We start from the raw sequence: 12,213 nt of genomic DNA on the forward strand, positions 1-12,213 counted from the left end.
GGAACAGCTTCACTGCATCTGGACGGACGTTGCTTCAACATCTGCTGTCTCTAATGAGAGGACTCGACCTAGTTTCTCACGTGTGTTCAATACAGAGTTAAGAATATTTTTGGTGTTGGTGTATCTGTTAGTATGAATTGTCATGTGGTTTGAATAAGGAATGATGTGTTGGTCCTCCTGGCTACTGAGCCATGAGAGCACTAGTCCCATTTAACAGTTCCTCTAACAAAGTAGGACTGAGGACACCTATCCTGTGGCGCGCCCAGTTCATGACCTCACACGCCAATGCCCTTGGAACAGTACAGATCACTTCCTGGTGGATAGACAGCCTCTTATCCACCGTAGAAGCCACGATCTCACACGCCTATGCCCTTGGAACAGTACAGATCACGTCCTGGTGGATAGACAGTCTCTTATCCACCGTAGAAGCCATGACCTCACACTCCTATGCCCTTGGAACAGTACACATCACATCCTGGTGGATAGACAGCCTCTTATCCACCGTAGAAACCATCCTCCAACATTCGTTTTGACAAGTTCACTTGGGAAGACGTGTCGGTCAGCAATGTCAAAGGCTGACTTAAGATCCAGGAAGATGGTATATGTCCTCTCAGCATCCAGGGAGAGAAGGAGGTAATTTACCCTGCTGCCATGCGTGAAGCCATAGATCTGGGGAGACAGTCTCTAATTCTATGAAGGTGGCGATGTAGAACCATCCTCTCAAGACACAGAGACAATTAGTGAGGGAGATTTAGGGGGTAGCCATGCACTCTGCTCCTGTGGCTTAGGAATGGGAATCACAAGGGTGTTGGTCTGTGACTGTGGAGGCTGCACAGGTTCATATTATACAACTCAAGCAAAGGTTCTCGTGGCACTGTCAGAAGCACACGCAGTATGTATAATTCCCTCCACCCAGGGAGATGTGGCTTCACCTTTATGTAAGGCAGAGTTATGTCTTTAAGTCTTTGTGTCTTGTTGATATTGAGATCAACATATGTTACAGTCATCCTGCTGATGAAGCAGGGAGTCAAGGAGTCTTGCTACATCGTCATATCTGTTGCTGAGTTCATTGTGTGTGTGTGTGTGTGTGTGTGTGTGTGTGTGTGTGTGTGTGTGTGTGTGTGTGTACTCACCTATATGTACTCACCTATATGTGCTTGCAGGATCGAGCATTGACTCTTGGATCCCGCCTTTCTAGCTATCGGTTGTTTACAGCAATGACTCCTGTCCCATTTCCCTATCATACCTAGTTTTAAAAGTATGAATAGTATTTGCTTCCACAACCTGTTCCCCAAGTGCATTCCATTTTTCTACTACTCTCACGCTAAAAGAAAACTTCCTAACATCTCTGTGACTCATCTGAGTTTCCAGTTTCCACCCATGTCCCCTCGTTCTGTTATTATTACGTGTGAACATTTGATCTATTTCCACTTTGTCAATTCCCCTGAGTATTTTATATGTCCCTATCATATCTCCTCTCTCCCTTCTTTTCTCTAGTGTCGTAAGGTTCAGTTCCTTCAGCCGCTCTTCATATCCCATCCCTCGTAGCTCTGGGACAAGCCTCGTCGCAAACCTCTGAACCTTCTCCAGTTTCTTTATGTGTTTCTTCAGGTGGGGGCTCCATGATGGCGCGGCATACTCTAAGACGGGTCTCACGTAGGCAGTGTAAAGCGCCCTAAAAGCTTCCTCATTTAGGTTTCTGAATGAAGTTCTAATTTTCGCCAGTGTAGAGTACGCTGCTGTCGTTATCCTATTTATATGTGCCTCAGGAGTTAGATTGGGTGTCACATCCACTCCCAGGTCTCTTTCTCGAATCGTTACAGGTAGGCTGTTACAGGTAGGCTGTGTGTGTGTGTGTGTGTGTGTGTGTGTGTGTGTGTGTGTGTGTGTGTGTGTGTGTGTGTGTGTGTGTGTGTTTACTAGTTGTGTTGTTTACTAGTTGTTTACTAGTTGTGTTTGCGGGGGTTGAGCTTTGCTCTTTCGGCCCGCCTCTCAACTGTCAATCAACTGTTTACTAACTACTTTTTTTTTTTTTTCCCACACCACACACACACACACACACCCCAGGAAGCAGCCCGTGACAGCTGACTAACTCCCAGGTACCTATTTACTGCTAGGTAACAGGGGCACTTATGGTGAAAGAAACTTTGCCCATTTGTTTCTGCCTCGTGCGGGAATCGAACCCGCGCCACAGAATTCCGAGTCCTGCGCGCTATCCACCAGGCTACGAGGCCCCTACCTCGGGCCCTCGGGGCCTGTGTGTGTGTGTGAGGGGCGGAGGACGACTGTTGAAGCAGGAAGCAGCGGCCCAAGCATCAACCAATTCACTTGCTCTGTGCAAGGGGGGGGGGGGGATTAGGGTATCAGATCCGCGTATCTTCCTTTGATCCTGCTGATCTCCTTCCATGCCCAGCTGAGCGGGGTGTGAGAATTAGTGGGGAGCACTGACGAAAGTTTCCCCAGTCTGCCTCGCTTAGCTCTATCACACGTGTCCCGGCACAGGTCGATTTTTTTTATTATTATTTCATTATTTTCTACCACAGACGTGGCCACACATTTACAATGCTAACCAGCATATATACATTATCTTCAGTCCTCCATGGATAGGGTTAGAGATCTTGAGAGATCCTGAGCATATCACTTGCTGTCTCCCTACCCTACAGGGAGATTATAGCAACTGTATAAGAGTACTGTAACTACCGTAGTCCTCCCTGTGCGGTAGTTAGTAGTCCAAATCTGCTGGGCACGCGTTCAAGTGCCTGTAGTCCTTACATTAAGCACACGTATCATCATCCTTATCATCATCATCATCATCATCATCATCATCATCATCATCATCATCATCATCATCATCATCATCATCATCATCATCATCATCATCATCATCATCATCATCATCATCATCATCATCATCATTATCATCATCCTCATCACCATCAGTGATACTAGTGTGGCCTGGCCTCATCAACGACTCAAGCGATGCTATGACCTGTTCCACATTGTGGCTTCTTAGATGGAATATTCAGTCGCGTGAACCATTGTCCAAAGGTGGTGGACTATTCTGATTGGGCACTCCGCCGTGGAGCACAGAGGTTCCGATACCTCTGTTACCTAATATAAGGCTGTATATTGACCCGATGCGCCCCCCCCTCTCTCTCTCACTCTCTCTCTCTCTCTCTCTCTCTCTCTCTCTCTCTCTCTCTCTCTCTCTCTCTCTCTCTCTCTCTCTCTCTCTCTCTCTCTCTCTCTCTCTCTCTCTCTCTCGCTGCAGCTGTTGCGGCAGCAGTGTAAGCAGCAGACTCAGCTGCAGCAGTGGAGGCAGCAGACGCAGCTGCAGCAGTGTAAGCAGCAGACGCAGCTGCAGCAGTGGAGGCAGCAGACGCAGCTGCAGCAGTGTAGGCAGCAGACGCAGCTGCAGCAGTGGAGGCAGCAGACGCAGCTGCAGCAGTGTAGGCAGCAGACGCAGCTGCATCAGTGTAGGCAGCAGACGCAGCTGCAGCAGTGTAAGCAGCAGACTCAGCTGCAGCAGTGGAGGCAGCAGACGCAGCTGCAGCAGTGTAAGCAGCAGACGCAGCTGCAGCAGTGGAGGCAGCAGACGCAGCTGCAGCAGTGTAGGCAGCAGACGCAGCTGCAGCAGTGGAGGCAGCAGACGCAGCTGCAGCAGTGTAGGCAGCAGACGCAGCTGCATCAGTGTAGGCAGCAGACGCAGCTGCAGCAGTGTAAGCAGCAGACGCAGCTGCAGTAGTGGAGGCAGCAGACGCAGCTGCATCAGTGTAGACAGCAGACGCAGCTGCAGCAGTGGAGGCAGCAGACGCAGCTGCAGCAGTGTAAGCAGCAGACTCAGCTGCAGCAGTGGAGGCAGCAGACGCAGCTGCAGCAGTGTAAGCAGCAGACGCAGCTGCAGCAGTGGAGGCAGCAGACGCAGCTGCAGCAGTGTAGGCAGCAGACGCAGCTGCAGCAGTGGAGGCAGCAGACGCAGCTGCAGCAGTGTAGGCAGCAGACGCAGCTGCATCAGTGTAGGCAGCAGACGCAGCTGCATCAGTGTAAGCAGCAGACGCAGCTGCAGTAGTGGAGGCAGCAGACGCAGCTGCATCAGTGTAGACAGCAGACGCAGCTGCAGCAGTGGAGGCAGCAGACGCAGCTGCAGCAGTGGAGGCAGCAGACGCAGCTGCATCAGTGTAGGCAGCAGACGCAGCTGCAGCAGTGGAGGCAGCAGACGCAGCTGCAGCAGTGGAGGCAGCAGACGCAGCAGACGCAGCTGCAGCAGTGGAGGCAGCAGACGCAGCAGCAGCAGTGTAGGCAGCAGACGCAGCTGCAGTAGTGTAGGCAGCAGACGCAGCTGCAGCAGTGGAGGCAACAGACGCAGCTGCATCAGTGTAGGCAGCAGACGCAGCTGCAGCAGTGGAGGCAGCAGACGCAGCTGCAGCAGTGGAGGCAGCAGACGCAGCTGCAGCAGTGGAGGCAGCAGACGCAGCAGCAGCAGTGTAGGCAGCAGACGCAGCTGCAGTAGTGGAGGCAGCAGACGCAGCTGCAGCAGTGTAAGCAGCAGACGCAGCTGCAGCAGTGTAAGCAGCAGACGCCGCAGCAGCAGTGTAAGCAGCAGACGCAGCTGCATCAGTGTTGACAGCAGACGCAGCTGCAGCAGTGTAAGCAGCAGACGCAGCTGCAGCAGTGTAGGCAGCAGACGCAGCTGCAGCAGTGTAAGCAGCAGACGCAGCTGCAGTAGTGGAGGCAGCAGACGCAGCTGCATCAGTGTAGACAGCAGACGCAGCAGCAGCAGTGGAGGCAGCAGACGCAGCTACAGCAGTGTAAGCAGCAGACGCAGCAGCAGCAGTGTAGGCAGCAGACGCAGCTGCAGCAGTGTAGGCAGCAGACGCAGCTGCAGTAGTGGAGGCAGCAGACGCAGCTGCAGCAGTGTAAGCAGCAGACGCAGCTGCAGCAGTGTAAGCAGCAGACGCAGCTGCAGTAGTGGAGGCAGCAGACGCAGCTGCATCAGTGTAGACAGCAGACGCAGCAGCAGCAGTGTAAGCAGCAGACGCAGCTGCAGCAGTGGAGGCAGCAGACGCAGCTGCAGCAGTAGAGGCAGGAGACGCAGCAGCAGCAGTGTAGGCAGCAGACGCAGCAGCAGCAGTGTAGGCAGCAGACGCAGCTGCAGCAGTGTAGACAGCAGACGCAGCTGCAGCAGTGTAAGCAGCAGACGCAGCTGCAGTAGTGGAGGCAGCAGACGCAGCTGCATCAGTGTAGACAGCAGACGCAGCAGCAGCAGTGTAAGCAGCAGACGCAGCTGCAGCAGTAGAGGCAGGAGACGCAGCAGCAGCAGTGGAGGCAGCAGACTCAGCAGCAGTAGCAGTGTAGGCAGCAGACGCAGCTGCAGCAGTGTAGGCACCAGACTCAGCTGCAGTAGTGGAGACAGCAGACGCAGCAGCAGCAGTGTAAGCAGCAGACGAAGCTGGAGCAATGGAGGCAGGAGACGTAACTGCATTAGTAGAGGCAGCAGCACTCAGCAGCAGACTCAGCAGCAGTGTAGATAGCAGATGCAGCTGCAGCAGTGTAGACAGCAGACGCAGCTGCAGCAGTAGAGGCAGGAGACGCAGCAGCAGAGTCAGCAGCACTCAGCAGCAGTGCAGCTCACACAGTGATGAACCATGTAAGATAATCTCTAAAACTTTTATAAAAGTTTTAAGTGATTCCAACAGCTCAGGATTGAACTTTGACTTATGAAGAGCTCTGGCCTGACCTTTGACCTCTGTGGCAACGTATGAAGGCGTGACCTTTGAGGACACGAGCGGCAGCTGCTGTCGTAAGACCATTACAACCAATCTTCAAGGGAACAGAATAGGGGCGCCTGAAATATCCAGAATCTAATTACGTGATTGGAAAGGTTTTCAGGTTCTTGGTCTTCATATCTGCTTACGTTTATTCAGTCTTTTGTCTATTCATCGCGATCTTAACTCACAGACGATGCGAGGATTTGTTGGATGATGAAGATGGTGTTGATCTACGACGATCGCGGGATCGATCGCGCCCCGGCGTACACTTGAAGGGTTAATCGCGAAGCCTAATGGTGAAATGAATGTCCCCTTTCAGGCGGAAACTAATGTGCCTCGCGGCTAATAAACTTAGGGACGGGCAGATGATTGGGTCGCCCCCAGGAGTTCCTCAGGGTCCCCCACCCACAGAGAACACTGGGGGAGCAAACCCCAACACTCGATCCCCAACTAAAACGCCCCCAAAAAGTCCTCCAGTGCCGTCTGGCAGAGCAGCAGCCGACCGCTCACCACGACTGGCTTCTGATCTGGTCCGCCATCTTGGATCACCGGTGTTTACTGGTTCGGAAATGTTAAAGATTAATTTACTTCACAGAACTTCTCACAGACTTCCTTCGGATGCGGAAACGTCTTGAGGAATTATACGGAAGATTATTTATGTGGTCAGATATTGAGACTTTCCACTCGCAACACAGATATGAAGTCCCTTAGTGAATGACTTCACAGTCTGTCCACCCCCACACACTTGGACGGTCGGGGATTGAACGCCGACCTTCAGGAAGCGAGACCGTCGCTCTACCGTCCACCCCCAAGTGGCTGGCTTGGACGGGCGTCAGAACATGTGTGTATGTGCTCGTTACAAATTATTGGAACTTTGAGCACACAAGTTGTGCTAAAAACAAGAGGCTTTCAAAAAAAAGTTTTCTCATCGGTATTGCGCCTATATCCAACTGTCTCGTTATTTTAAATCTTTTGAGATGTTTGAATATACACAGCTCGCATCTCTCTCTCATTTCCCAGGCACCCGAGTTGTTCCACATCCTGGGGCTGTTGGCTAGTTATGGATTCTCAAGTCGACGTCCAATCAGACGTCAGCATCGCCTTACATCTCTCAATGTTTTGAGTCAAATAGTCTTGATTAACGATTCATACTTTTTCCCCCTTGTTCGTTTCACAGTAATTCTGGAGAGACAAAAACACAAATATTCAAAAGGGAACGTTTAGGCAACTCTACGGGAGTATTACACCTTTTTCTTAGAAAACGGGAAACTATAGATATGATAGATAACTAATCGAACATGTAATATAAGGAACTGATTATCTGAGGGGCCCCTATTGCCCCCTGATGCAAGTGTGCAAGAATATTTATAAACAAAAAAAATTAGGTTGTAGGCCCATTGACACTATTTAAAACTCAAGAGCAGCCAGTTTCCAATTTCAACGCCTCAGTGGGGAGATCCAGAGAGGAAACATTGGCTGTAACCTCGGTTCCTGCCGGGAATCGTTCCAAAAGAGAGAGAAAGAGAGAGAGAGAGAGAGAGAGAGAGAGAGAGAGAGAGAGAGAGAGAGAGAGAGAGAGAGAGACAGAGACAGAGACAGAGACAGAGACAGAGAGAGAGAGAGAGAGAGAGAGAGAGAGAGAGAGAGAGAGAGACAGAGACAGAGACAGAGACAGAGACAGAGAGAGAGAGAGAGAGAGAGAGAGAAAGAGAGAGAGAGAGAGAGAGAGAGAGAGAGAGAGAGAGAGAGAGAGAGAGAGAGAGAGAGAGAGAGAGAGAGAGAGAGAGAGAGAGAGAGAGAGAGAGAGAGAGAGAGAAAGAGAGAGAGAGACTCAACTTTTCACTATTCAATGTCCTATTACATAAGTGCAAGCCCCCATTACATGATGGACCCCATTACATGATGGACCCCATTACATGATGGACCCCATTACATGATGGACCCCATTTCACGCGCGTTTCACCACCCAGTTCAACACTTGGAACACTAAACTAAATCATGTTTTTTTCCTGTTCCTTGCCGTGGGAGAGAGCGGTGATCCTAGCTTAAGACCTGTCAGTGCTGACGGAAGCTGACTCTCGCTCGCTGACAGCTGACGTATGACCTCATTCATCAGTGATGTCAGGCGGAGCAGGAGGGTGCCAGGGGTGTAGGAGGGTGTAGGAGGGTGCCAGGGGTGTAGGAGGGTTTATCAGGGTGCCAGGGGTGTAGGAATGTGCCTAGGGTGTAGGGGGGTGCCAGGGGTGTAGGAGAGTGTATCAGGGTGCCAGGGGTGTAGAAATGTGTCTAGGGTGTAGGGGGGTACCAGGGGTGTAGGAATGTGTCTAGGGTGTAGGGGGGGGTGCCAGGGGTGTAGGAGAGTGTATCAGGGTGCCAGGGGTGTAGGAATGTGTCTAGGGTGTAGGGGGGTGCCAGAGGTGTAGGAGAATGTATCAGGGTGCCAGGGGTGTAGGAATGTGTCTAGGGTGTAGGGGGGGTGCCTGTGGTGTAGGAGAGTGTATCAGGGTGCCAGGGGTGTAGGAATGTGTCTAGGGTGTAGGAGGGCGTAGGAGGGTGCCAGGGGTGTAGGAAGGTGTCTAGGGTGTAGGAGGGTGCCAGGGGTGTAGGAGGGTGCCAGGGGTGTAGGAAGGTGTCTAGGGTGTAGGAGGGTGCCAGGGGTGTAGGAGGGTGCCAGGGGTGTATGAAGGTGTCTAGGGTGTAGGAGGGTGCCAGGGGTGTAGGAGGGTGCCAGGGGTGTAGGAAGGTGTCTAGGGTGAAGGAGGGTGCCAGGGGTGTAGGAGGGTGCCAGGGGTGTAGGGGGGTGCCAGGGGTGTAAGGGGGTGCCAGGGGTGTAGGAGGGTGCCAGGGGTGTAGGGGGGTGCCAGGGGTGTAGGAGGGTGCCAGGGGTGTAGGGGGGTGCCAGGGGTGTAGGATGAAGCGCTAGGGAGCGCCAGGGACCATCAACTGCCCTCCTGGATATAACCACAACAGCTAACTCCCGGGGCACCTATTGCTAGATGAACAGAGGCACCAGGTGAAAGATAACGTGCCCAACCGTTTCTGTCCTGCCCGGGAATTGTGAGCTGAGGGCGTTATCAGCTGTGCCTGTGCTATTGTATTAATGCAGCTGACCAAGTTGCGTCAGCAGGCTTTGCAATCTCCGTTTCTCGAGTACTGTTGCAATGTTGCCAGGCTCCGTCTGCAATGTGAATTACGATGACACAGTGCAGGGGAGAGGTGGTCGGGGCTCCTGGTGATTTGTAAACCCAGGCAGGACGTCTGTGGAGGTGGCTTGGGGGGCCGGCGGTGGCTCAGCCCCTCGCTACCTTCTGGGACAACCTGTCCTCCTACAGAGAACGTCGCATTTCGTACGTAGGCGTTGCATAAGGACAGAAATTGTCCTTGAAAATCTAACCGGTTCCCGACAGTATCGTACTGTCCCGTTTTATGTTTTTTTGGGGTCTTCTGGTAGGGTAGGGGAGACCACTTTATATTGGCCGTTTTCTTGACGTTGGGAGTTTTTGAGGAATTATCTTAGGAGGACGGGCTGTCCTGACTCCTCTCTCTGATACCCCCATGATGGGGCTCCGGTGAGTCCCTCACTCACGCGTGAATGAAGCCCATATCCTCACCTACCTATTTTCTCCCTCCTGTAAAATACTCCCATTCTCCCTCTCTCTTGTTCTCTCCCGGCCATCTCGTAAAGTCTTTCTCCATCCTCCTACAGCCCTACCACTCTCCTCTTCTGCCAGTCTATCTCCCTCTCCTGTGTTCCTATCACTCTCTCCATCTCCCCCACTCTTCCTATCACCCTCAAGGAGGTACTAAGGGCCGGAGTTCGTAACTCTGTAGTACACAATTTCTCCTCAAAGGAAACAATTATTTCTTTTCTCTGTCACAATTATTCACAATTATTTAAGTTTCTCTGAAGTTTGAGAAGTTGTGAGACAAAACGTGAGACTGTTATTGGTGAGTGAGAGAGAGTGTTGGTTAGAGAAAGATGTTTAGTTTCTGTTGCTTAGATTCCCCATGGATCATGAACCATGGATCCATGAACCATGGATTCTTCTGTTGTTTTTCATTTTTTTTCTACTTTTGTGCCGAGTTAAACCTGTCTGCAGCTTCCTGGCACTCCTGGGTGACGTAGTCCATCATATCCTGTACGGTCTTTTCTCGGAGTTCATGGTATTCCCATTAGGAATTTTCTGACCTGATCACAATTTCGTCTTCGGTAAGTCAGACATTTTCTTTCTGATCCCATCCTTGGATAGGTTATCAATACCTCCCTCAGATACTCAAATGTCAGTATGTTGTGGTCACTCATTCCCCTGGGGACTTCTAATTTGACTTCTCTTGCGTCTGACTCATTTAAGGTGTATAAGTCGAGTCTCGCTGGTTCGTCGTTGTCTCTCATTCCTGTGGGTCCCTTGACATAGTGACTCGGGAAGTTGCCATATATATATATAGCGTATATATATGACACGTCCAAGAGTTTAGCTCTCCATGTATCTGCGCCTCCATGTGGTTCTCATTTCTCCCAGTCTATCTTTCCGTGGTTGAAGTCGCCCATTATTGAGAGTCTGGATCCATTCCTGCAGGCAACTGAAGCTGCTCTCTCTCTGTTATATTAATGGTTGCCATGTTCCTGTCGAACACTTGTCAGGGTCTTCTGTCATTTAGTGAAGGTATAAAATTACTGCAACTATTATCTTATGTTCCCCTATTGTTACAGTTACTGTTATGAAGTCTCTTAACCCTTCACATCCCAGGATATCCATCTCTTTGAAAGTCCAATCCTTCTTTATCAGCAGGGCCACTCCTCCTCCTCCTCTCCCTTCCCTCTCTTTCTTTACTATATAGCAATCCTGCGGAAACAATGTGTTTTTTATGATGCCTGACAATTTCGTTTCTGCGAGTGCAATTACATCTGAGGAGTTTCTTCTTTTTGCTCTATCGGCCAGTTCATTTGCTTTACTTGCAATTCCATCAATGTTTGAGTACATTACCGTGACGCTCACTTTCCTATGTCCATTATCACACATCACACACTGGCGCAGGAAGCTGTTCCATGGGCAGGGCTATTTGGGTAGGCTAATCCTCCTGTGGGGTAGTTACCAGGGGGTTTGGAGGGAGGTGGGGTGGGGGATAGATGGCTCATCGTGTTGGTGAGAGACAGACGATTTTGGAGAGACAGATTGACGGTAACCGGTTCCAGGAACCAGTAACCGGTTCCAGGAACCAGTAACCTGTTCCAGGCACCAGTAACCGGTTCCAGGCACCAGTAACCGGTTCCAGGCACCAGTAACCGGTTCCAGGAACTAGTAACCGGTTCCAGGAACCAGTAACCGGTTCCAGGAACCAGTAACCGGTTCCAGGCACCAGTAACCGGTTCCAGGCACCAGTAACCGGTTCCAGGAACCAGTAACCGGTTCCAGGAACCAGTAACCGGTTCCAGGCACCAGTAACCGGTTCCAGGCACCAGTAACCGGTTCCAGGCACCAGTAACCGGACACAGGCACCATAAATCCTCACTGTAATCCTCACGGAGCACTAACTCATCCCTTCCTCACATCTTCCCTTCTCATAACCAAATATTTCCCGGTAGCCTCTCGTAATCCGGACAGTTATTCCGGTAACCGGCCGGGAGAGGCCCGGGCGCGCCAGGCTCTCAATATCCGGATATGATGATGATAAGACTCTGAGGGACGAGGAAATGTCGGATATCTCGGGTGTTTCATTCTTATTAGAATGACACGAGTGGATATATATATATATATATATATATATATATATATATATATATATATATATATATATATATATATATATATATATATATATATATGCTAATTACACAGTATACGACACAGTGGTGGTAATTACAACTGAGAGAATTCTCTTACGGTGGTAGTAAGTTTATGAGTGAGATATGTACAGTTATCTCTCTCTCTCTCTCTCTCTCTCTCTCTCTCTCTCTCTGTCTCTCTCTCTCTCTCTCTCTCTCTCTCTCTCTCTCTCTCTCTCTCTCTCTCTCTCTCTCTCTCTCTCTCTCTCTCTCTCTCTCTCTCTCTCTCTCTCTCTCTCTCTCGCCAGTATCAATAACCTAACCTCATCACTATGCCGCCCACAACCTCTTTCTCAACACTCCACCACCCACCCTCCACCCTCTCCCACGTCCACCCTCTCCCACGTCCACCCTCTCCCACGTCCACCCTCTCCCACGTCCACCCTCTCCCTCGTCCAAACTCTCCCACGTCCACCCTCTCCCACGTCCACCCTCTCCCTCGTCCACCCTCTCCCACGTCCACCCTCTCCCACGTCCACCCTCTCCCACGTCCACCCTCTCCCTCGTCCAAACTCTCCCACGTCCACCCTCTCCCACGTCCACCCTCTCCCACGTCCACCCTCTCCCACGTCCACCCTCTCCCTCGTCCAAACTCTCCCACGTCCAAACTCTTCCACGTCC

At 51.1% G+C, this 12,213-nt stretch overlaps 1 protein-coding gene across 1 annotated transcript in view; it reads right to left on the reverse strand.

The window, feature by feature from the left end:
- LOC138367562 (pneumococcal serine-rich repeat protein-like) overlaps positions 1-5,810 on the reverse strand; it is a 6,143-nt gene extending 333 nt beyond the window's left edge. Inside the window, exons 1-3 of the mRNA XM_069329261.1 lie at positions 5,633-5,810; positions 3,267-5,449; positions 2,784-2,989 (exon numbers count right to left, since the gene is read on the reverse strand). Coding sequence (XP_069185362.1) covers positions 2,784-2,989; positions 3,267-5,449; positions 5,633-5,810 — 2,567 coding nt within the window. The remainder of the gene's footprint in view (positions 1-2,783; positions 2,990-3,266; positions 5,450-5,632) is intronic.
- Positions 5,811-12,213: the final 6,403 nt, after the last annotated feature.

This window comes from Procambarus clarkii, chromosome 22 (genome assembly GCF_040958095.1).
Source record: "Procambarus clarkii isolate CNS0578487 chromosome 22, FALCON_Pclarkii_2.0, whole genome shotgun sequence".
NCBI classification, from domain to species: domain Eukaryota; kingdom Metazoa; phylum Arthropoda; class Malacostraca; order Decapoda; family Cambaridae; genus Procambarus; species Procambarus clarkii.